The 23,488-nt window shown below is 41.3% G+C and overlaps 3 protein-coding genes across 10 annotated transcripts; 2 read left to right on the top strand and 1 right to left on the bottom strand.

Annotated features, from left to right (window-relative positions):
- Positions 1-1,012: 1,012 nt before the first annotated feature.
- cirbpb (cold inducible RNA binding protein b) lies at positions 1,013-9,050 on the top strand. Of its 4 annotated transcripts, XM_014216311.3 has the most exons (8): positions 1,013-1,151; positions 2,172-2,281; positions 4,083-4,189; positions 4,277-4,412; positions 4,510-4,696; positions 4,866-4,933; positions 7,394-7,461; positions 8,628-9,050. In XM_014216311.3, the coding sequence occupies exons 2-7, from the start codon at positions 2,182-2,184 to the stop codon at positions 7,396-7,398; spliced, it is 603 nt and encodes a 200-aa protein (XP_014071786.1). In that variant the 5' UTR covers positions 1,013-1,151; positions 2,172-2,181; the 3' UTR covers positions 7,399-7,461; positions 8,628-9,050. The 4 variants fall into 4 exon arrangements, with proteins under 4 accessions (XP_014071786.1, XP_014071785.1, XP_014071783.1 ...); XM_014216310.3 differs by lacking the exons at positions 7,394-7,461; positions 8,628-9,050 and adding an exon at positions 5,364-6,314; XM_014216308.3 differs by lacking the exons at positions 7,394-7,461; positions 8,628-9,050 and having other exon boundaries at positions 4,866-5,219.
- A 1,181-nt stretch (positions 9,051-10,231) lies between these two features.
- On the top strand, positions 10,232-14,845 carry LOC106613740 (cold-inducible RNA-binding protein B). 5 transcript variants are annotated; one of them, XR_014378997.1, is made up of 8 exons: positions 10,232-10,338; positions 11,156-11,270; positions 11,397-11,503; positions 11,607-11,775; positions 12,426-12,516; positions 12,758-12,792; positions 13,482-13,590; positions 14,122-14,354. XR_014378997.1 is itself a non-coding variant. In XM_014216307.3 (7 exons), the coding sequence occupies exons 2-7, from the start codon at positions 11,171-11,173 to the stop codon at positions 14,139-14,141; spliced, it is 501 nt and encodes a 166-aa protein (XP_014071782.2). In that variant the 5' UTR covers positions 10,232-10,338; positions 11,156-11,170; the 3' UTR covers positions 14,142-14,845. The 5 variants fall into 5 exon arrangements, 4 of the variants coding, with proteins under 4 accessions (XP_014071782.2, XP_014071781.2, XP_014071780.2 ...); XM_014216307.3 differs by lacking the exon at positions 13,482-13,590 and having other exon boundaries at positions 11,607-11,754; positions 14,122-14,845; XM_014216306.3 differs by lacking the exon at positions 13,482-13,590 and having other exon boundaries at positions 11,607-11,754; positions 12,758-12,813; positions 14,122-14,845.
- Positions 14,846-18,914: 4,069 nt separating this feature from the next.
- si:ch211-212d10.1 (mast cell protease 8) lies at positions 18,915-23,219 on the bottom strand. Its single transcript, XM_014216896.3, has 5 exons — positions 23,093-23,219; positions 20,721-20,883; positions 19,934-20,063; positions 19,488-19,715; positions 18,915-19,330 (listed from the first exon to the last, which is right to left on the bottom strand). The coding sequence occupies exons 1-5, from the start codon at positions 23,148-23,150 to the stop codon at positions 19,199-19,201; spliced, it is 711 nt and encodes a 236-aa protein (XP_014072371.1). The 5' UTR covers positions 23,151-23,219; the 3' UTR covers positions 18,915-19,198.
- Positions 23,220-23,488: the final 269 nt, after the last annotated feature.

Raw genomic sequence — 23,488 nt, 5'->3', positions numbered from 1 at the left:
AGTCGTCCGTTTGCCTACTAACGAGGACGGAGGATGGACATTTTCCAAATGAGAAAACCCTAGCGTCCTTTTCCCCCGCCTACTTAGCACTGCTTTCCCACAGTTCTGGTAACGTTACGGCGAGGGAAGTCGCTAGCTAGCGAAGGCAACCCAACACAGCGTTGCACTCTAAAATATTTAAAAAATAACACCATTTTTAGAAACTTTGGCAAAGGGTAAAGTCTACAAAACGCAGTCCACTCTGTTACAGATTCTAGTTTTGGAAAAAGAAAACTGTATGGAGATCACATGTTTCATCAATGATAAAATTAGCAAAATGTCGGCCAAAATCCCTCTTGCTCCGTTTTCTCCCACTGCCGGCCAATGGGCTTCCTTTCATCACCATACATGGTAGTGAGTGGAAACGCCAAACGGATGCTTCACATTTATACATCCGGTGCAGTATCTACCTAGTCTGTGGCACATCAAATCAAATTGTATTTGTCACATGCGCCGTGAAACGTTTACTTACAAGCCCTTAACAAACAAGGCAGTTCAAGAAATAGAGTTAAGAAAATATTTACTAAATAAACTAAAGTGAGGTCAATATAAACATGCTGGATGTCCATTTGATTAATTGTTCAGCAGTCTTATGGCTTGAGGGTAGAAGTTGTTAAGGAGCTATTTGGTCCTAGACTTGGCGCTCGGGTGACTGGAGTCTTTGATCATTTTTTGGGCCTCCCTCTGACACCGCCTAGTATATAAGTCCTGGATGTCAGGAAGCTTGGCCCTAGTGATGTACTGGGCCATACGCACTACCCTCTGTAGCGCCTTTACGGTCAAGATGCCGAGCAGTTGCCATACTAGGATGCTCTCGATGGTGCAGCTGCAGAACTTTTTGAGGATCTGGGGACCCATACCAAATCTTTTCAGTCTCCTGAACTGTCTTGGTGTGTTTGGCAGTGGGCGCGGAATGTAGCATGTAATAACAGCGGTCTGCAGGTAGATCCTTTTTTTTGTGAACAAAATGTGCAATTCACACTCTGACCTGTGAAAGGCAGCAATACGCAACAAAGCGTCTATTATAACGGAAGACCACACGAAGAAGAAGAAGAGCTCATAAACAGGAGCCATTTTAACATCTTTCTCAGACGGCGCCAAACTACACAGAGGTGAGTAGAGATCCACCCAATTCTAATAATTAGCGGGGGAAACCTAGGCCTAGTAAAATTGCATTGTTCATTTCGACCCTGCAGTTTGCGTTCCTTTGGGAAGTTATTGTCTTTGACGAATTACTTGCTAGTTAAAGTTAGCTAGCTCTGCAATTTAGACAAGCTGACGTTTATTAGTCGATGAAGGAGAATAGATTAACGTTAGCCTTTGATTAACGTTACTCGACCCCAGTTCGCATGTAATTTGACTTGTCCTTCAACCTTACTCTATTTTGAGTGACACTTTTTACTCGTATCTTCACTATTTGACGTTACAGCTGGATGGTATTTCAAAGTCGGTCTAAAAGCAGCGTTAACTAGCAGTCGTCAGTTACTACAGTCCCTACAAAATGGCCGTTCACTACAGTACCGTTAATGCATCTACGTTAGCAGGCTACGATTTTTGCACTGCGTGGCAAGTAATGTTACTTGCTGCCGCTGTTTAGTTAACTTTAACTACCCTTTAATACGCTAGTTTACGTTGCAGGATGGGCAATATCTGGGCCATGCCATGTGTACCGAGTGGCTTGAAATGTCTAATTTGACTGGTTTAGTCGGCTAACGTTGGCCAGCTAACTGGTCTGGCTTTGTTTGGGACTGGGAGTTGTGGGTGTTTGTCTAGCGTCACTATCTAGTTAGTTAATCGCCATCTTTTGAGAATTAACAACATTCCCGTGTAACTAGCTAGTTAAGTTGGCCAGCTAAATTATACATTATGCATAGCTAGGTAACTGACTTTACTGCACGGGTTAAAACATGGCTACTCCACGCATTTGAAATCGAGCCGATGGGTGGAAGAAAATGGCGTTCTGTCGCTTAAAATGTATGGCATCTCGTGGTGCCATCCGCAAGCCAGTTGGTGATTTTCTAACTTTTTTTTACAGGACTTGGTCACATTCTTCAAACAGCGAGCATGTGTTGCCATTCTCAGATTTATGAACTATGTTTGCAGGTCATACTCTTAATTTTTTCCCCTTCAAGATAATCCAAGATGTCTGACGAAGGGAAGCTTTTTGTTGGAGGACTGTGTTTTGACACCGATGAAACTTCACTGGAAGAGGCGTTTTCAAAATATGGAAACATTGCTAAAGGTATGTTGCACCCAGATCAGGGATTTTTCTGCCATCGTAATCTTTAGGCGGGCCGTTTTTTAAATTAAAGAATACAATCGGGATGGGGAAAACGTGCGAAATGACTAAACTCGCCCTAATATATATTTAAATCTGATAATAATAACCAATATAATTAGTCAGTGAATTTAATTCCAAAACCAATGAATTTGAGAAATTACACATTAGCCATGGCGAAATGCACGTAATAGCCGGAAATGTGGTGTTAATGGTTCAAAGGTGACTTTGGTTCTGGTGTTATACTTTGTATTCAATGTTAAAGAACAGCTTCTGAGTAACACAGATCATCATCTTAATTCATGAGAATGTTCAGGATTTACCATTGCTGAGAACTTATTTTCAAGTGATGGAAAAGGTTGCGGACAGTTCAATGACAATTCCCCCATCAGACTTTGTCCAATATCTTAAGGCTGGGTTGCGCATATCATGAAATTCAGGGTCATAGAACACAGATAATTCAAATAAAATATACTTTAATGAAATTAATATGCATATTAGCAATACATGAGGAGTTACAGTAACTTAAGCTCAATTTTAAGTTGTTGGTCATATTAACAAATCTAAATGCTTTATGTGAAATGATATGTAACAATTTCTGTAATTTGTATACTGTTTGAAAAATAATAAATTAAAAATAATTGGGGTTAAATGCATGTAAAAACAAATGTTTCCTGGTCTTATCTGATGTAGGTTAGACACTCCAGAACACATTTCATTTTAGAATTGTTTTGGGGGGCTATCTGTTCCATGTAGTGAATCTGTTATTCAATGTCTTTGTATGGGCAAATAGTAGTAAGGTCAAACATTTTCTAGATGCTTATTCTAAATCAAATGGCTAAATGATCCTTGGTATGACTTGAAAACAATTCCATATCATTTAGAACCCTTTCCCCCCGGCAGAGTATGATGGGTTAAGCTAGATATGTTTTGCATGGGCTGCTTCTCAATCTGCTGATATTGCCTTTCTGCGGTGAAAGGTGGCAGCGCTAGAGCTGGTTTTGTCAGACCGTGAGATCCTGAAAATCTGTTTTCTCACATAGTAGTGTCTAAACGCTTTGGCCTACAAACTACTGACTAATCAATTGGAAGATGTCACAAACACATTGGTGTTCTTGCTCTAGGATACCCACAAGACTCGTTTGAAGTTGGTACAGCCTCTTTTGCTGATTTCCGTCTGTAGTCTCACCGGTTTTGGATGCACACTAATATACCTCATTGGAAAGCTAAGACTCTCACGAACACAGTGGTGCTCTCTGTTTTGCTCTGATGCCCCCAAGCCTCGTCTGAAAGTCCCTGCTAGTCTTATGATAAATGGGGTGTATAAGGATTTTAGTGCCTACAATAAAGGGATAAATATATGTTCAAGTGCAGTATTGATACTTTTAGACATGGCTAACTACTGCATGTGTTCAAATGATTTATGCATTTTGATGCCCACATTGGCATTTGGTGAGAATGGATTTGTTTACTGCTGTTTGTAGAATTCTCGCATAATGTCAGTTTGTCTCATCGCTTAACATTTACACCTGAGAAATTATCTCTGCGCCATACAAGAATGTATATAATTGCAGGAAATAAGCTGAGAATCTCTGCTTATGGCAAATTGTTGGTTTAAATGTAACAACGGAATTCTATTGTTGCTGACCACTCCCCTTTTGAGCCAGGAAAAAAAACATATTTTTCTTCTTGTGCAGTATAGAGTGGACTTTCGCCATATTGTGTCAATATTTTGAGTGGGTGGTTGACGTTTTTGTTTTTTCAGTCGACGTTGTCAGAGACCGAGAGACACAGAGATCCAGGGGTTTTGGCTTTGTGACTTTTGAAAACCCAGAAGATGCCAAAGACGCAATGGCTGCAATGAATGGCAAGGTGAGGGGATGGGATGGTTTCCCAGACAAATGCATGTCTTTGGCTGACGTAAATCATTGGTATTATAAAAAATTTTCTTCTGTTTAGTCGGTCGATGGCAGGATGATTCGTGTGGATGAAGCTGGCAAGTCAGGAGGAAGATCTGACCGCGGGGGCGGCTTCAGGGGCGGTTCTGGCGGCTTCAGGGGCGGTTCTGGTGGCTTCAGAGGAGGCAGAGGAAGAGGTTAGCGTCCATTTGCTCCACGCCACAACCCTCCTTTTTAGTGTAACTTGCTCCAAAGTGAGGTCCTTTGGCTGAAATCCTCATAATTTTGTCCTAGGTGGTGGAGGTTATGGTGGGGGAGAAAGAAGCTATGGCGGGGACCGCAGCTATGGCGGGGACCGCAGCTATGGCGGGGACCGCAGCTATGGGGGCGGCGGGGACCGTAGCTATGGCGGTGGCTACAGGAGTGGTGGTGGAGGAGGATACTCCTCTGGGGGTGGCAGCGGCGGTTACAGAGAGGCCAGGTAAGAATGTTGCATGGTTTAGTTCTCTAAGTACTAAGTGATCAGTCTTCTGTACATTAAATCCTATGTTATTAAAACCAGAAGTTATTTCTAGGATAATCATGTACCTGAGCCAACACGTATTTTCCTTGGTTTCTGTTAACCAGCTTTCATTTGTCCCCCTTTTTAGGAGTGGAGGAGAAGGTGGTTATGGTGGCCGCTCTGGGGGATCCTACCGAGACAGCTATGACAGCTATGGTAAGTATAATGATGTAGCCTAGTTGTTGATCTCACTGTTAGTACGAACTAGAAATGTTTAGGAGGAACTGGACATGATTGCATAGACTCCCAGAACGACCCCTGTAAGACTTTGTTGCTCAGAAACCGAAAGCTTGTGCCCTCTTCAATTAGTATGTTAAAATACTCACGTCTGCTCAAAGAATCAAACATTTCTTTGAAACGATGGATATCCAGCCCTCTACCACCCTATCCAAAAGCAGAAAGACATTCCTAGATTTTTTCACTCAGTTTCCTTTTGAAGAGGCATAGGTTCTTTCAATGCCCTTGTCCTGGTGCTTTCCTGTTGCAATGATAACTGTGGCACAAAATATAAATAGGCTCTAGTCTACTGTGAGAAATGTCAGAATGCTGCAGTGCCTTTACACTTGTGCCTACTTCTTGTCCTCAGCTACACACGAGTAAAAACAAAAACAAACTTCCTGATTGCAAGATCGTCCCATCGCTGGCTGTTTTTTTAAAGATGCGCTCTTCGAAGACTTTTTTTTTTCTGTTTGTGGTATCTGGTTCTAGTGTTTTCTTTAACAAATCAGCATCTTTAGTCCTTTTTTATCGTGTTGAAAGTACTCTTCAGGATCTCTGTCCTCATGGCAGTAACTGAAATCCTGTAGCATTTAATTACTGTAAGCCTTGATGCTCAGTAAGGGTCTGAGTACCTTAAGCTCAATATGCCCTCCTGTTGCAGGGAGAATGCACTGGGAGAATCAAATTTGATAATTTTATAAAAATGCCTTTGTTTGCAATTAAACCTGTTTCTACTGTTGAATCGTAACCTGTTCAACACAGCCTGATAGCTTCTAAGACAAATTCAATGTTCCTGCTCAATCGAAAGACTCAAATATCAGTAGCGACATGTTTCCATTTAATCTCATTTTTAACTGGAGTTGTAGTGAATTCTGGTCTTTAAAAAATGAAATCTATGAAATTTACACTAGAAGCTGGAAAAGCTGTGATTGTGCTCTAAAGACATTTTGCTCCTTCAGTTCTGTAATGCATTCCTTTAGTGTAGCAAGGATGGAATGCTAAGTGGGAGCACTGGTTTCCAGCTGACCACCTTGATATTGCTAAAGATTTGTCAATACTCGGTATCCAAAGAGTGAATTACTTTGACTGGTGAACCTACTTCAGCTCATTGGGCTGTATACTAGGTGTTAGTTGCAGCCTTCTGCAGTTGGCCTAAGGTACTTTGCTCTTTGCAAACATGTGCATAATATGCTGATGGACTGAACGTTCACTCTCAATGTTACTTCAAGGATATGTGCTCTCTGTTCTGTTAACCAACACCTAAGATTTTTTTGTATATCCTGGCTTCATGAAGCCTATTAAACAACCCCGTTGAAAATGCTCTGATTTATTGTGCCTTCAAAGAACTATAGCCTGTTCACTAAGCCAGCTGAATGTTATGTAATGTGAGTGGTAGTGAGGGATTTAGTAAGTGGGTTGAGTAAAATGATGGCATAGTCTGCTGGAAAGGGTATTCTGCAAAGCAGGATTTCATTTTGAAAGGGTGGCTGGGTCTAAGTCTCATTTAGGAGTATTGGGAGGTCCTCTGAATTAATACTCAAAACATGCTAAAGGGTCTACCCTGATGCTGAAGCTAGTCAATGTACGGGGGGCTGGGGGTGTTGAAAGCAGAATAGAAATGAAATGTCATCCTGGTGCTGGCACTGGTTCTTTTATAACGCTTCATTGCGCCCAAGAGCTCTACTATCGTTTTGGAAATCAACAAAGTCCTTGGAGAATGAAGTGTTGTGCCTACCGACATGTGAATCCTCTCTGGTGAATGCTGCTCTCTTGGCTAGTTCATAAGTGGATATAGGCCAGTAATGTGAGGTAACGACTTTTGCTCTCCTGTTCGCATCCCTCAAACAGTTCTCATTTTGATGTCCATCTTATCTACCTTCAACTTTGCCCAAGCACCGCTGTCACTTCCTCAGGCCCTAGACGTTACTGTTCAATACCCAGAGTTGCATGAGAACGTCCAGTAAAGTATCCAGTTTTTGGAGAAGCGTTTCACCCTGTCCCCATTAGACCGAGGGGACTACTAGAGCCTCTGAAAATCAACATTGAGCTTTTGCAAATTCCATGAGCAGTCAAGTCCCTAGTGTTAAACAATATTCTCCTAAGTTTGATCCATCTGTGAAACCAGTGTTTTGTACTGTTCTCCCAGTGATTGCAAAGTTGTCTTCATCTTAAATTCTAGACTCACCTTTTTCTTGTTAAGTTTATCACTATGTACAGTTTAGTATAAATGTCTAGCTTTCGAGGCTTGTGGTTAATATTGTCTAATGCTAAAAGGTAATGCCGTTCAACACATTTGTAGTTCTTTGTTAGGTTGATATTGATAAGCAAATGCATGCCTTGTCATTGTTGCCCTCAAGCTGTACTCAAAACTAATTACCCTTCTCGTTACACGATCAGGTTAAGCGTTGGATGTGAGCAACTAACTCAAGGCTTGACTGCGACTGGTTCCTGCCGACGCTTTCTAGGTGGGTGTCCTCTGGCATGTTTACTGAATGCCTTGCTGCTGAAGTCATGGGCCCTGTTTTGTGTTCCCCCTTCATTATGAAATCACTGACCTGCCGTGAATGGATTGGTGAAAGCAGTGTTGTGGAACCCTACTTTCATCTATCCTTTAGGCAGGTGGCTTATCACTAAAGTTTTTGAATTTATTAAATCAGTGCATGTTCAAACCTTAAATCAATTGATCTAAGTAACCGAATAGAAAAAATCCTGATCAAAATCTGTTCGCGCTAAATAGCAAGTGTTTGCATGGGCTGCGTTTCAGTCTGCCTATGTCTGCTTTCCGGGTCTGGTGGAAGGGTGCGCTACAGTAGTGTTTGTCAGATCATGAGACATCCTGAATCTGTTTTCTCACAAACATCTGTAGCATCTGAACGGTTTGGCCTACAAACTATATAGACCAGTCTATGGACATGGGAGACTCTCAAACACTTTTCTTTTGCTCTATGGCCCCCACAAATTTTACATTACATTTTAGTCATTTAGCAGATGCTCTTATCCAGAGCAACTTACAGTAGTGAATGCATACATTTCATTAAAAAAAAATCGTACTGGAATGAATTGAAGTATAGAGGTTGTGTTCCTCTGCACAGGCGTGGCTAATGCCTGCCTGAACTACGCCTGGATAGGTATTTTGAGTTTCAGTTAACTGTCAGTCGACAGCGTGGCATACAACCATTGGTTGACGCATGCATAGTCTGAGCAGGGGAACACTACCATAGGCTACAGCCATTTGGACGCGTGAATGTGTATTAAATCGTATACAACATTGTCCTTGGGTCAAATTTTCAGACAGTTGCGTTTAAGGGGTTTAAGTCAGACCATCTCTTGCCATTCATCCAGTAATGGATGACTCCCATTGGAGAGAAGCATTGGGCTTGTTCGACATTGCAGCAGACAGTCAAGACTGGCGGATCTTCAAATCACCTTGAATAATAGATAATTACTCATTAGTTGTAGGTCAGTTCAGATGCACTGACTTGGCGTTTTTGTGGACCAGCCTCAACTGTTAGCAGTAGCACATACTCTGACTGGTACAACTGACTTGGTTTACAAATCTAGCAGTGCAGTATGTACAATAATCCTGTCATTTTATGGTTTCTTCTCGTGCTAATTGTGACTTCTATTCCAGATTCAGCACAGGGTGGCTTGCCCTGAAATGGCAAACTGCTCCTTGGGAGGTCGCTACCAGGAGAGATCTTGAAGGCTGAATTAGATGTGCTGCTGAACTGGACCTGGGGTGTGTTCAGCAGGATGCAGTGTCTTTGAATGATGCGATGGAAATATGCTGTGTAGAACAAACATTACACTGACAAGTATAGTAAGGACTCCTGTCTGCTTTATTCATGGCATTTCTATCTGCTTTGTTAGACGTTTGCCAACTGAACGTGGCCCTGACTCAAGACCAGCCTTAAAATGTGATTGGAAATCAAATCTGGTACAAACATGCACAATACTATTTTTGCATGATAATTAAATGCTGTATGCAGTGGTGTGAATTCATGGATGCCAAAGGAAGCCAGGCTTCACACGAAATAAAATATTTAAAAAAACATTTTAGTCTGTTTCAAATTGTTTCTTCAATTCCCCAGCGGTTGACTATTACAGGAGAAAGTGTCCGAGCGAGCTGAACACAACCTACGCATAGAGAGGCGTAGGTTATCTGATGCTGTCTGGTCCGAACGAGTATGACGTTGTTCCTGCCTGTAACTAGCTAACGTTGCTTTGAATGGAAGTTAGACGAGCAAGAATTTTAGCCAGGTAGCCCAGAACAAATAAGTGTGTACTGTGAGACTCTTTCGTCAACATGGTAAAGGATGGCACTGTCGTTTCTCTACAAGTAGGGTGAGTTAACATGTTTTTTAATTGCATGAACACGCGTGCGCACTAAGAACCATGGACACGCATTTAGCTTACGTTGATTGGACTAAGTTTTGTTTTTGGTATCTTTTAGTTGTCACTATTAGACTAAGCAGAGGTGATTTGATAAAACGGTGCTGGAATAGTGGCGGCAGCGCCTGTTTTCTTTGCGACTTGCGGAACTCTGGTTCTAAATCCGTTTCAGTTGTCTGAAATTAAGTTGCTTGACCATGCTGTAGGTCATGTTAGTGTACATGCAATATGCTCTGGACTTCACTGGACAGAGGTTGCTATGTGGTTTTGTGATTAAACAAATATATAGTTGAATTTATTCTGCCACCGTCTTCTCAGCCTTTGAATTAACAGGTTGAGCGCAAACAATTATCACAATACAAGTTGTGGTTTTAACCATGCACTGCTACTGGCTCTATGTAACAAGATGCAGCATGCACTACCTGTGTTACCAGTATACATAACTGACATTCTTTTGGTGTAGAGTCATCAAATTAACCATTGGGTGGTCAATTAATTTTTTACAAAGTTGTTGCTTCTCTGGTATATTTGTTATAGGACATTCCTTTAATGTCAACATTTAGCTATGTTGTAGTACAGGACACTAAGATGTAACTTCTTTTTTTTCTTTTTTTTTATCTGATCTTGCAAACAACTAAATGATTTGACCTTCATATTGTCCCAGAAAAGGCATCGACTTAAAAGCCCACTCCACGGGCAGTTATACTTTTGAGTTTACGTATCATTCTAGTTGATTCTCCAACTTAACATGCATGATTTCCCGACCATTGAGTGATTAAAAGCAAATCGAGTTAAATTAATATGCTGGGTCAGATGGCGTATCTACTTAATATTAATAAGATGGGCGTAACCGCAAAGGTCTCATCAATACATAAACCAGGAGGCCCCGCAACTCATTCGTTCCCATCTACTGCAGGTCGGTCGGAAGAGTCTCACGGTTTTTGTCGGCGGTAAGAGATTGTAATAGTCTTTTGTGTTTAAACTTTTAAATTGGGGACAGTAACAAGATGGTGTCGCGGTAAATTAGGGTCTGACACCGGAGAAGTCTGAACGTGGCTATATATGTAACTAGCAGTTAGCCTACGATAACATTCTCATGATTGTAAATTGATTTCAAAGTCAATGTATGTCCAATTATATTGTGGTGGCATGCGACAGTCCCCCTTTCTGGCATTCGTCGTTAAAGCAAGGCAATGCCAACCATTTTACTCTGCGAGCGCGCTCACTAGTCGATGCAATGACGCAGTGATGGCTGGCTACCAGGGGCTTCCATTACATTACTATAGCATTGTAAAGGCCGTTGTGGTTTAGCTGGACAATGTTGAACAAAGGGAGTTGAATCTAGCTAGGCATAGTACACGTGGGGGCGGGGAACTGCATTGTGTACATACACCAGTTGGCTAGTTTACTGATTCAAATAAAAATCGCACCACGGTCATCCGCTTGTCCAGCGAGGCGTGCTTTTTGAGAGAACGCACATTTCCTTTCCGACGTAAACCCCCATAAGCGTTTGTGCTTCTCTCGCTCGACTATCTCAAACTCTTTGCCTGGATCGCGCTGACCTTTTTAATTTTTATTTTCGCAATACAAAACACTTTATTTTATTCAAGCCATCAACTGTTAGCTAGAATTTAATTGTATTACTGCGTGTCTTTGCACCATTGCAAGAACAGAACATGAACAGGTGTTTGAATCCGAAAATAACCTGCTACTAGTTAACAATCTGAACCACTGCATCCATAATAAACATGTTATTCCCTTCTACAGTGGTTAAAAGGAAGGATGTCTGACGAAGGGAAGCTTTTTGTGGGTGGCCTGAGCTTTGACACTAATGAACAGTCATTAGAAGATGTGTTCTCCAAATATGGGCAAATATCTGAAGGTAACTAACTGTTGGATATTGGGTGCAATGTAATTCTTTATTTGGGCATGTAGTCTGCTATTTGAACATGCTTTGAATGTCTATGGTCTAACTTCTTTTTTTTTCTTCTTTTTTTCCTCTGTCTAGTTGTTGTAATTAAAGACAGGGAAACTCAGAGATCCAGGGGCTTTGGTTTCGTCACCTTTGAGAACCCGGATGAGGCCAAGGATGCTATGCTGGCCATGAACGGCAAGGTGACAAATTAAACCTAAACTCTGCCCTGGAACACAACTCTTTGACTGTGCAATGATGATATTAATGGTGTATTATCTTCCCACCCAACCTTATCTGTGCCAGTCACTTGACGGCAGACAGATCCGTGTCGACCAGGCTGGCAAGTCTGGCGGTGGTGGCAGGTCCGGAGGCGGATTCCGAGGGGGCTCGTCGGGTGGCAGAGGAGGTGGAGGAGGATACTTCCGTGGAGGCAGAGGTGGTGGTGGAAGAGGTGGGCGTGGCTTCTCACGAGGCAAGTTTGTTGTTTTCTATCCTCCAGCATCCAGTTTCCCTCCCATGTTTGCCTTGGAGTGACTGACAGACACCCCAGTCCCAACCCTACAAAGATGTCCCCACACCTTCGCTAGCCTGGGATTCTGTGACTTGCAGAACTAACCAGAAGCAGTCAGTGCGTGCACCCCGTGCTCTGACCCTCCCCTCTGGTCCCACATCCTTAATAACCACTCCTATCCCACTGGGCAAAAACAGGTTGAATTAACGTTGTTTCCACATAAAATAATAATTGTTGAATCAATGTAGAAAACTGATTGGATTTGAAAAAAGTAATCAACCTGGATTTCATCATTTTTTAAAAACCTAAATCCAATGACATGGTGAATCTTTTGTTGTTGATTTTATGTTAGTTAACTCAACCTACTGTAAGTCAAAACTAGACGTTGAGCCTGTGCCCAGTTGGATGTCCTCGTGTCTTGTTTTTGTTTTGCAGTGACTGTTGCAGTTGTCTGGTAGCTGTAGAGGTTTGATTGAACCATCTCTTAGCCTGATAGCATGTCAACACTAAAGTGTCCAATATTCTCTTATCAACTAATTGAACCATAATATGAATACATGTCTGCTTTTAGTCCACCTTGAGGCAGCTGTTGACCACAAGTTCTATTACAGGTGGTGGGGAGCGGGGATATGGCGGTGGACGTTACGACAACAGAAGTGGTGGCTCATATGGATCAGACCGAGGCTACTACAACAAAGACAGGTGAATGATACACCACCTCGGATACATAGACGTTACATTTGCATATACATGGCTATGTTACAGTCGATAGAATAAGACGGGATAGATTCTATAAATGAATCTTAACACATTTCAAGAAGCTATGCGCCCAATTTTTGATAGTAAGCAAGCAGTTTTAGGAATAATGTTTTTTCAATTTGATATTACTCAACTGCTCATCCAATTCTTGTTTACTGATGTACATTTCTTCTTCTGCCCACAGAACGCAAGGAGGAGGATATGGAGATCGTTCTGGAGGTTCGTACAGAGATAGCTATGGTGAGGCTTCTTATAAGCTTACACAAGTGTAGGGAGTGAGGATAGGCGGCCAATCCGGTGCCTGGACAGCCACATCACTGCAAGCTGCCATAGATATGTATTCGGCCAATCGACACCAGAGCCGTGGCAGGTCCTTGACCTGTATAGCAGCTGGATGGACTCCACTCAGACTGGGTTTGCCCCCACTATGGTGTTGGGCCAACCGATGGATGAAAATATCCGTTAAAGTAATGAAATAAGTAATTTTCTCAATGTATGAAGCTTTCCTTTAGTCATATGTAATGGAGAAACGGGTTCCCTATTCTCGTTCTTGCCTCAACATATTAAGAAATACACCCTCCCAAGTTACACTTTTGTCCTTCACAATATGCCCTATATAATTCATCTTAAAGAAGGGTTGCAAATGAACCCAGTGGTGGGTTCACTGGGCATTTCCAACAATCAAATGACCTACCTGGTTAGTATTGTAAAATGGGAGTCATTGGTGCTCATTAAAGGTATGCAGTATATGAAAGACCCAAGATGCCACTTCAGCTCAGCATCCATTCCATTAGGGAGCAGCAGTGGAAGAGAGGGTCTGCAGATGGGCCTTAGTGTGCTTGTTTCCCTCCTTGTTGGAGAGCCTGGGACCTTGTCATTAACCACTGGGCTTTCTCTTCTCTGAACAGGCGGTGCTGTTCTCAGTGGTGCACAGTGAGGCTGCCTCCTGTAGTTGAAATATGTTGAACTGAAGAAACAATATGTTGAAGTCCCAGTTTAGCACTGCAAAAAGCCAAGGTAGGCTCTCGGTCTGCAACCGTCTTGGCGCGAGCTGTCAGGGGTTATAGCATCAGCTCTCTACTTCCTGCTTTTCTTGTCATAAGCTTTTTCTGTCTTGCAGCAGCTTGTTTGTAGAGGTATATTTTACTTTGCTTCTTTGCCTTGCAGTACTAGGATCTGCATACACACAGTGGAGCCAGTCACCTTTCTGGTTGATGTAATCTGTTATTTGCAAGAGTAGGAGGACAATTGTCCTATGTCTGCTCTTGTTTAGTTCTTCAAAAATTTTTTCTGTCCATGGAATATAGGAAGGTAATATTGCTTTTGTGGAGCGACTTTGCTGAATGGAAACAACGAGTTTCTACTCGGATGGTCTGCCTTCAGATGTTTTTGTCACAGTGCCGTTCACACCAGCATAAATTGCTTCCAAATCTTAAGTATCTTCAAAAGGGATTAGCGTTCAGTAGCAGCAGGGCCCCTTTCGAAAGACGAGCCTCATACCTTCCACAGAATCATGGTAACCTGTGTGTTTTCCGACTTCCTCTACAGGTGACGAGGGCGGCTGGTAGGACGGAGGCCACCGGATGTCTGTCGTCTGGGCACGGCCCCTGGCCCGGCATGGCCTGGTCCCAGCCCAGGGCCTGCTGCTCCGCAACACTTTAAATCTTCTGAAACCGACCATGTAGATAAGAGCAGTCCTGGATAAGTGCGGGGAGGGCTGGCTCGCACTCCGAGCCACCCACCACCGGTCTATTCCAAGTTTTTGTTTTTTAACTTTCTGATCCTACTTATTTGTTATTGAAAACTGCAGAGAACTACTTCTTAATTTACAGTTTTTGTGGGTAGCTCGAAAGAGCAAGGCTCGTGCTGTAGGCCGTTGCCTCACTTTGGGCCATGCACGCAAAGAGGCACAACCTAAAAGACAGGGAATATATCTTGGATAGATAATGGTACCGCTTTTGTAGTTTTAACTCTGCTTTGTAACAAAGTACAAAAACGCTTGCACTTATTTTGTTTATGATTGACTGTTTTGCCAACTGATAATGGTGATGAGCCTGAATGAGGTAAATGCACACAAAGGTCTGAAACTATCACCACCATGTCTGCGCTGTTCTTCCTGACTGAGAGAGGAGAGTACGAGTTGAGACGTTCTCTAATCGACTGGGCTTGCTAAGATCGCTGTGGGTTCCGGTAAATGAGAACCTGCTCATTGGTTTTCTGGAGCACTAACCTTTTGCTTGAATGTCCTGTCTATGGCAGGTTCTTGTCTAATTTATTTTGGTTTCTACTGAGAATGGTCTTTTATTTTATTAGCTGCACATTTTAAATAAGGAATGTTTTTTGTGTGTATCTGAGTCACACAATGGTTTCAAGTACACACAGCGCTGAATTAATGTGAAGTGGGACAGTTCTACTTGCAAGCTCTTTTCAACAAACATACTTTCTATGAGGATACAAATGGAGTGATTTCACAACTGTTCTCGTCATAGCATCAGATTGGTTTTGTATTAGATTTTTTTAAGCGTTCTGTATCTTCATGGTTGTATTTTTCCTAAATAAAAAAACATTTACAAATCTGTTGCTGGTTTGGACAGGTTTCATAACATATGGATATCCATATTCTAGTCATCTGCAAGCGTTTAAAAAAAAAAGAGGTGTCTTAACAGCTATACACTCAGTGGCTAGTTCATTAGGTAAACCACCCCATTCACGAAAATGGTTCGCTCTTACAGATAGTAAGTCACGTGGCTGCGGCTTGCTATATAAAGCAGGCATTGAGGCATTCAGTTACTGTTCGATTGAAAGTTAGAATGGGCAAAACGAGTGACCTAAGTGACAGTGTGGTATGACCATCAGTGCCAGGCGCGCTGTTTCCAGTATCTCAGAAACATCCGGCCTCCTGGGCTATTCACGCATGTCTAGGGTTTACTGAGAATGGTGTGACAAACTAAAAACAACCAGTCAGCGGCAGTCCTGTGGAAGAAAACAGGTTGTTGATGAGAGGTGAATGGTCAGAATCGTGCAAGCTAACAGGAGGGCCGCAAATGATGGCGCAGTACTACAGTGGCTTGCAGAACGGCATCTCGGAGCACAACTTGTCGGTCCTGGTCACAGATGGGCTATTGCAGCAGATGACCACACCGGGTCAACGGTACAGACTGGTGTGGATGTTTTCCTGGCACACGTTAGGTCCCTTGATAACAATTGAGCATGTTTCCATGCCCCAAAGAATTCGGGCTGTTCTGGATGACCGGTACTAGACGTGTGTACCTAATAAACTGACCACTGAATACTTGAGATTCTATTGAAAAGAGTATCTGGGTAGAAGTGTGTGTGTATATGTATATATATTCATTCATTCAAGGTACTCCCATGCTAATGAATAAATAGAAGTCATGCTAGCTATTTCAACATCCAGGCAAGAGTTTATTATTTTCTTGAAAGTCATGTGAAAAGTAGCAGTTTACTGTTGGAGGGTTTATAGGCCATGCATGTATAAAACAATTCCAGCAGAGGGGGCTGTTGTCCTGTAATCCATTGCATGTGCAGAGAAAACTACCCTGGAACTCAAGAGTATTCTGTCTCCCTGAGGTCCGATCAAACCAATGATTCGCCAGTCTTCAACAGATCTAGCCTGGCATGCCAGGGCTGATAATGGGGACAGTATTATATAGGTTCGGTTGGAATGCTATCATGCTCCATTGAACCACATATTTGACTTTTCTTCTGTTGTATCTCTTCTGTTTGTCACAGTATTGGCGATCTTATCGTTAGGCCTATGTAAACAAGTCACGAGAGAAGTTGCTTCCTTCATTTATTGCAATTAATTTTGCCCTTGGAATACATCCCAGACTGTTTTGAAGGTCCAATACGTTTTTTAAAATCTCAATATCAAATAATTTCTGGGTAACAATTAAAGGGATAATCCACCCCCAGAAATACAAATCACAAAACTCCTGTCAATTTGGTGAAAGCCTATGTTCTATCAGTGGGTAAAATACACATTTTCCCCGTGATTTAACTTGTGGTCCATCTGTGAAATCAGGTGTATTTTTCAACCTCTAATATAATCTTTAAGATCAAATGGATACAAAACTATTTAAGAAATAAGGATTGCATTTGGAATATAATCCCTAATGTAATATTCCAACAGATTGGTGGTCTAGAATTCTTACTCAAATGCAACTTTGATGTGGGTAAAATCCCTATTAAGCTTGCTAACTTTCATAAGTACTTCTAACTTGGAAACTCATGTACAAACACAATTTCCCCCCACATAGTTATACAATCTGGAGTAATAAAGACATAAAATACAAAAACAAGTCTTTGTTTTTCCAGAACTGGTTTGACAAGATAATCTGGGTTAAACAATTATTGAATAATGATGATTTTATTCTATATGATTATCCAGAATTCATGAGAACACACAATGTTACATTTACTCCTGAGGAGTATCAAATTCCACCTTATTAGATATACAATATTTGCCAGACAAGATTTTGTTCCAGTTCACTTGTCCTAGGGCTGCATTCCATTACATCTAATAAGGTGAAAGAAGTATCATACAAACTCATTCATAGAATCTACCCTGTAAAGACCTTTATTATACACATATTCAAAATAGCTATTGATAACAAATTTGTATTTTGTGGTTGTGACCCAGAAACTTGACCATTTATTTTGGGACTGTTCTTATGTCAGAAGAGTCTGGAGTGAGTTAGAAGATTTTATTTGAAAAAAAACGACTATTAATGTTAATCTGAGAGACTCTGATATTATGTTTTGTTTTGATCCAAATGATATGGACCCTGATTTAACTTTCATTGTTAATTTATTTATTTTTCATGGAAGATTCTTTATCCATAAAATGAAGTGGGCAGAGAACAAACCCCTCTTCACATTATATAAGATAGAATTTAAATATTATTTTGAAATTATCAGTAAATGTAAAAGCAAAAAAGCAATACGCACCATAAAAGTGTTTGACAAATTGAAAATGTATTCGATATGTAATACACCTTGTCTGTTAGGTTTATGTGAAAACTCTGTGAAATCAGGAAATCGTGTAGGAATGCGTCATAGGTACATGGTTCTCTTCACTGGAAATAGAGGATAACATGCTATCACATTTCATAAAGCTTTTAAAACAATTACCTGCACTCCAGGTCGCCAAATCAGCCAATATATGGTATGGGCATATGTGTCTAGAACACATCCATCCGTTTATATCATTATGACAAAGTATATATTTCGCTTAGATGTGCTCAATCAATTATTCAACTCAGTTTCTCCTTCAATTACCATCTCGCAATGCGCCTTGTATGTCTGTGGGAAACATGGGAAAGGCCATTGTTGCCATATCAACGTCATCTGCCCTTGCTCTGGGCCATTTTTATTGTGCCTCAGTGCTCTAGGCAGAGATAGCTGCAAGTTGAATTCGGTGAAATAGACTCTTAAATTGATAGTGCAGTTTAGGCGATTTTACAGCTAGCTAGTTAATTCACATGCTGATATTGACTTTGGTATTATACGTTTGCTAGCTAGCTACCTAGACAGCCCAGAGAGAGAGCATTGCATTGTGGGTTTTGTAGTCAATTTCAGCTGCAACCGATTTCAACAATGATTTTCACATGTTGCTACCAAGCTTATTATAATGACAAAACGAAACGTTTGTAAACCAAAAATATTGTTTTCACATATTAGTGTTATTTAACACTCATATGAATTTGTGGTGGATACCCTTTAAGTACCTGTTTTCAACTAAAATTGTAAAAAAAAAAAAAAAAGCATCTTAGCAAATAACAGTTTCTCAAGCAAGAATTTTACTAGGACTGTCTGGGAGTCTGAGTGGGGAGGGGAAAACTGAAAACTAGCTATTATTGGCAGAGAGGTTTGGAACTCTTTCTTATGGATCTATTTACTAACTGATGTCACCAGGCAGGCTGAAATTTCAGGCAGCCTTTTCAAACAGCTCTCACACTAAAAGGGCATTATCATAATTTTCACAATTTCACAGTATTATTCCAATCTCATAGTGTGGAAATATATATAAAACATAGGAAATCACGTTTTGGACTGCACTTGGCCTTGTATTTTACATGGACTGTATGTTATTCAGATGTGCACAAGGGGGCAGTCTTGTTAAGATTTTTGGTATGCTCAATGTCTTTTACTGCTCATATATATTTTCAATATAGCCTACTCCAAAATGCAGTAAGCATCTGCCAGAAATAATGTGATTGCCTCACTGTTGAAGGGACAACTTGATCAAAGCACCTCTTCTCAGTTTGCTCATATTGATATTCACAAAATAAATGTGTTCAATAACATCAACTCTCTACTTAATCCCACAATTCATAATTTAAGATTTAAAACAGCTGCAGCACAGAACAGGACTTGAAAGCATTGTTTGACAGATGGAAATTCAGAGGCTTCAACACAGAACAAGAAGGTTATAATAACAATCTTTGGCTTACTGCATGTAGGCACACAGACATTAAACAGCACTGTTAAATCAATCAGAAAGCATCATAAACACAGTCAGATTCTGCAGTATCATAATCATGCTTCTAGGGACCTGGGTGGCCAAATGAACAAACTGTAGAGGTTTCTGCTCAGTGTCGTATCAATTATTCATGGTGTTGGTGATCCAGTCCAGGTAGTCAGGGATGCGTGTGTAAATGTGGAGTTTTTCCATAGAGCAGGACACCACCCCATAGGCCACACCGTTACAGACCAATGGACTACCGGAGTCTCCCTGGAAATAACACATGTAGACCACGATACTGAACAAATGAACAGGCACATTTCACTTGGAATGATTCATGCCATCCATCAAGGTGAAAGTATTGTTTTCTTTCTTTACTCCCATGATCTTTCCCCTGCAAAATTTCATACTTTAAGACGCCACTTACCTGACCAGGTCCATTTAGTCCTGAAGAGCAGAACGCATGGTTGTCTGAGCATACTTGACTGTCATCCAGTGTCACGTTGAGGTCCAGTAGCACAGAGGATCCTTTCTTTACTCCCCTGATATTGAAGCCCCAGCCTGACACCAGACAGTCCTTGGGCACCTCCTCATCTTCTGTCTGCGGGAGGCCAATGGGTCTCACACGGTCGGTGAAAAGTACATTCTTCTCCAGCTGGGAGGCAGAAAGAGCGGGGATGTCAAATGTTACAACTTAGACCCTTAGATGTTCTATAACCTACCTTCATAGTGGTAAACTAATAATAATTATTTGTTGTGACATGTCTGATACAAAGAAATTGCATACTTTGACATTGTAGTCACATCAACATGCATGCACAATTTCACATAAAAACAGCATGCGTAACTTTAGGTCCTAGCTAGGGGATTTACCTTGAGTAGCATAATATCATTATAATGTTCTTCATTATCATAATGTGGATGTGGAAATGCCTGTTTCACAAACATTTCTTGAGCGCTTTCCTGGTGCACGTTGTGGACTCCCAGCTTGACCTTAATGGATCTGGAACATACACAGACACAATGTAATACAATATACTGTAGTCTTACACGTATCTGCAGCAGGCAGTAATGGGTTGATTGAAAACATAATGTTAATCTATGTCATGTCAATCTACAGTATATTCTTGCACTCCCATTTGTTTAGCATGTGCCTTGACATTTCAACAGTCTGCAATACATCTTAATGGTGCGTGATCCTATGTATTGGTAGGTTTTTCATACTGCACCTTTTATCTCAGCGTTTGGCTATTGGAGCTCTTAGGCTTGGGCTAAGCTGTGTTTCACATCTAAATCCTCCAAAGGGGACGTTAGAAATGTATGATGTCAAAATGTGTAAATGCAAAATTAGGAAGACCTGTGTGAAACATGGGGTAGCGTAGGATAGCCCTAGCCTAAAAACAGTAAAAATATTCAGGTGTGGAAAAACCTAGAGACATTGAAATGGTGGCCTATTAAAATGTCCTTTTAATAGGTGGGATTGCAATAAATATCAGTGTTTGACTAGCAATAATTTTGCACTTGTTTAGGCTGAATTCTAATTCCCTGCATAAGGTAGGAAAGAGAAACAGTTGCATGATTTATAGGGCAGACAATGGCTTATATCTCCCCATATATTTGCCCCTGGTATTCTCTCACTAGATAAGCAGACATTACTGACCTCCCATTGCAGTGGGCAGCAGTCATCACAAAGTCCTCTCTCACTAGAAAGCCACCACAGTTTTTGGGCTTCAGGATGTTGGTGGTAGCCCTCTCCAGGAGGACCATGTAGGGTCTGCTGTAAGGCACGGCCTCCTTGCCCCCATAGATGCGCCCTGCATGCACTGTGACAGCACCAAAAATCAGGATCCACAATATTTAACAATAGATGTGCATTTTTCATCTTACCCTCATAAAGGTTATGCAATACTTGATGTACACCCCCCTCCATATCTATTTGGACATTGAAGCTAACATTTAAAATTTGGCTCTATACTCCAGCATTTTGGATTTAAGATAGAATGTTTCACATGAGGAGACAGCCCAGAATGTCACCTTTTATTCGAGGGTATTTTCATACATGTTTTACCATTTAGAAATGAAATGACTTTATATATCTAGTCCCCCATGATCTTTGTCCCTCTGTAATTATAACGGGGTGCGTACTGGCAGAAGAGAAGTCAGGCGCAGGAGAGCGAAAACTGATTTACAACGGTGTCGTTTAATAAACATAAAAACCACCGTAAACAGAACAATCAAATGAATGGGTCAAACAAAACCCGGTATCCACCAGCATAACGTACACAAGCACTACAAGAAACAATTCCGGACAAGGACATGGGGGGAACAGAGGGTTAAATACACAACATGTAATTGATGGAATTGAAACCAGGAGTGAGGGAAGACAAGACAAAACCAATGGATAGTGAAAGGTGGATCGGCGATGGCTAGAAGGCCGGTGACCGACTTCGGCGGAAGTCGTGACACAGGTTTGTAGGCCTCCTTGCTCGCACACGCTTTTTCAGTTCTGCCCACAAATTTTCTATAGGATTGAGGTCAGGGCTTTGTGATGGCCACTCCAATACCTTGACTTTGTTATCCTTAAGCCATTTTGCCACAACTTTGGAAGTATGCTTGGGGTCATTGTCCATTTGGAAGACCCATTTGCGACCAAGCTTTAACTTCCTGACTGATGTCTTGAGATGTTGCTTCAATATATCCACAATTTTCCATCCTCATGATGCCATCTATTTTGTGAAGTGCACCAGTCCCTCCTGCAGCAAAGCACCCCCACAACAAGATGTTGTCACCCCCGTGTGTCACGGTTGGGATGATGTTCTTCGGCTTGCAAGCCTCCCCCTTTTTCCTCCAAACATAACAATGGTCATTATGGCCAACAGTTCTATTTTTGTTTAATCAGACCAGAGGACATTTCTCCAAAAAGTACGATCTTTGTCCCCATGTGCAGTTGCAAACCGTAGCCTTTCAGGTTATGTCGATATAGGACTCATTTTACTATGGATATAGATACTTTTGTACCTGATTCCTCCAGCATCTTCAGAAGGTCCTTCGCTGTTGTTCTGGGATTGATTTGCACTTTTCGCACCAAATTACGTTAATCTCTAGGAGACAGAACGCATCTCCTTCCTGAGCGGTATGATGGCTGCGTGGTCCCATGGTGTTTAAACTTGCGTATTATTGTTTGTACAGATGAACGTGGTACCTTCAGGTGTTTGGAAATTGCTCCCAAGGATGAACCAGACTTGTGGAGATCTACCATTTTTTTCTGAGGTCTTGGCTGATTTCTTTTGATTTCCCCATGATGTCAAGCAAAGAGGCACTGAGTTTGAAGGTAGGCCTTGAAATACATCCACAGGTACACCTCAAATTGACTCAAATGATGTCAATTAGCCTATCAGAAGCTTCTAAAGCCATGACATAATTTTCTGGAATTTTCCAAGTTGTTTAAAGGCACAGTCTACTTAGTGTATGTAAACTTATGACCCACTGGAATTGTGATACAGTGAATTGCAAGTGAAATTACCTGTCTGTAAACAATTGTTGGAAAAATTACTTGTGTCATGCACAAAGTAGATGTCCTAACCGACTTGTCAAAACTATAGTTTGTTAACAAGAAATTTGTGGACTGGTTGAACAACGAGTTTTAATGACTCCAACCTAAGTGTATGTAAACGTCCAACTTCAACTGTAGATACATGTATTTCTTTTCTAAATGGTAAAACAGATATGTATGAAAATACCCTTATTTGAAATGTGACATTCTGTACTTTCACCTCATATGAAACATTTTCTCTCAAATCCAAAACGCTGGAGTATAGAACCATATTTAACATTTTGGCTTTCTGTCCAAATACATACGGAGGGGAGTGCGCCAGCTGTCTTTTATCAAAACTTTTCAGGCACATTTTTTTTACTGTACATTCCTTGAATTCCCTTGTGTACAAGTTTAAAATGGTAGTAGTAGACTGCAAAAGTACATCAAGACCCTGAATCAATACATACATTTAAAGTCTAGGTATTTGCTTTCTTTACCTTCGCTGTAGAAGTTGAGCATTAGGACCAGAGTACCCAGGTTCAGTGGAATGCCCATAGTGAATGGAGTTCAGGTGAGCAATTGATGTGGTTGGAGACCTGTGAGAAATGTCATTCAGTCTCTTACCACACTCCAGCTTTAAATAGGCCTTGGGGGAAACAGACCAGGAACTAATCATCTATGCATATATTATAAGCGATTGACACTGAGAGTGATGAATGACAGAGCTTAAACCCTTTGCTGTTGTGTGCGTGTCATTTTTCCTGTTGAGTGCATCTTTCATTTAACATTGGTTGTGCATGTAGCCTACTGCCTGGTGAAACTATAGCTAGGCTAGTTGTTATGGACTATAGGGGTCTTTCGGGAACATCATGGGACTGAAAGGAAAGAACACA

The sequence above is a fragment of the Salmo salar genome, chromosome 10 (genome assembly GCF_965601325.2).
Source record: "Salmo salar chromosome 10, fSalSal1, whole genome shotgun sequence".
Taxonomy (NCBI): Eukaryota; Metazoa; Chordata; class Actinopteri; order Salmoniformes; family Salmonidae; genus Salmo; species Salmo salar.
Note: the sequence above shows the minus strand (reverse complement) of the source record. Positions and strands in the feature narration are given on the sequence as shown.

Excerpts from the sequence above, each read along its gene's own strand:
- si:ch211-212d10.1 (XM_014216896.3), bottom strand. The coding sequence starts at position 23,150 with ATGGGCATTCCACTGAACCTGGGTACTCTGGTCCTAATGCTCAACTTC. Across the intron at positions 20,884-23,092 it reads GCTCAACTTCTACAGCGAAG|TGCATGCAGGGCGCATCTAT; the intron begins GTAAAGAAAGCA and ends GTGCTGTCACAG. Across the intron at positions 19,331-19,487 it reads GACTAAATGGACCTGGTCAG|GGAGACTCCGGTAGTCCATT; the intron begins GTAAGTGGCGTC and ends TGTTATTTCCAG.
- cirbpb (XM_014216309.3), top strand. The coding sequence starts at position 2,182 with ATGTCTGACGAAGGGAAGCTTTTTGTTGGAGGACTGTGTTTTGACACC. Across the intron at positions 4,413-4,509 it reads CAGAGGAGGCAGAGGAAGAG|GTGGTGGAGGTTATGGTGGG; the intron begins GTTAGCGTCCAT and ends ATTTTGTCCTAG. Across the intron at positions 4,697-4,865 it reads GGCGGTTACAGAGAGGCCAG|GAGTGGAGGAGAAGGTGGTT; the intron begins GTAAGAATGTTG and ends CCCCCTTTTTAG.
- LOC106613740 (XM_014216304.3), top strand. The coding sequence starts at position 11,171 with ATGTCTGACGAAGGGAAGCTTTTTGTGGGTGGCCTGAGCTTTGACACT. Across the intron at positions 11,271-11,396 it reads ATATGGGCAAATATCTGAAG|TTGTTGTAATTAAAGACAGG; the intron begins GTAACTAACTGT and ends TCCTCTGTCTAG. Across the intron at positions 12,517-12,757 it reads GGCTACTACAACAAAGACAG|AACGCAAGGAGGAGGATATG; the intron begins GTGAATGATACA and ends TTCTGCCCACAG.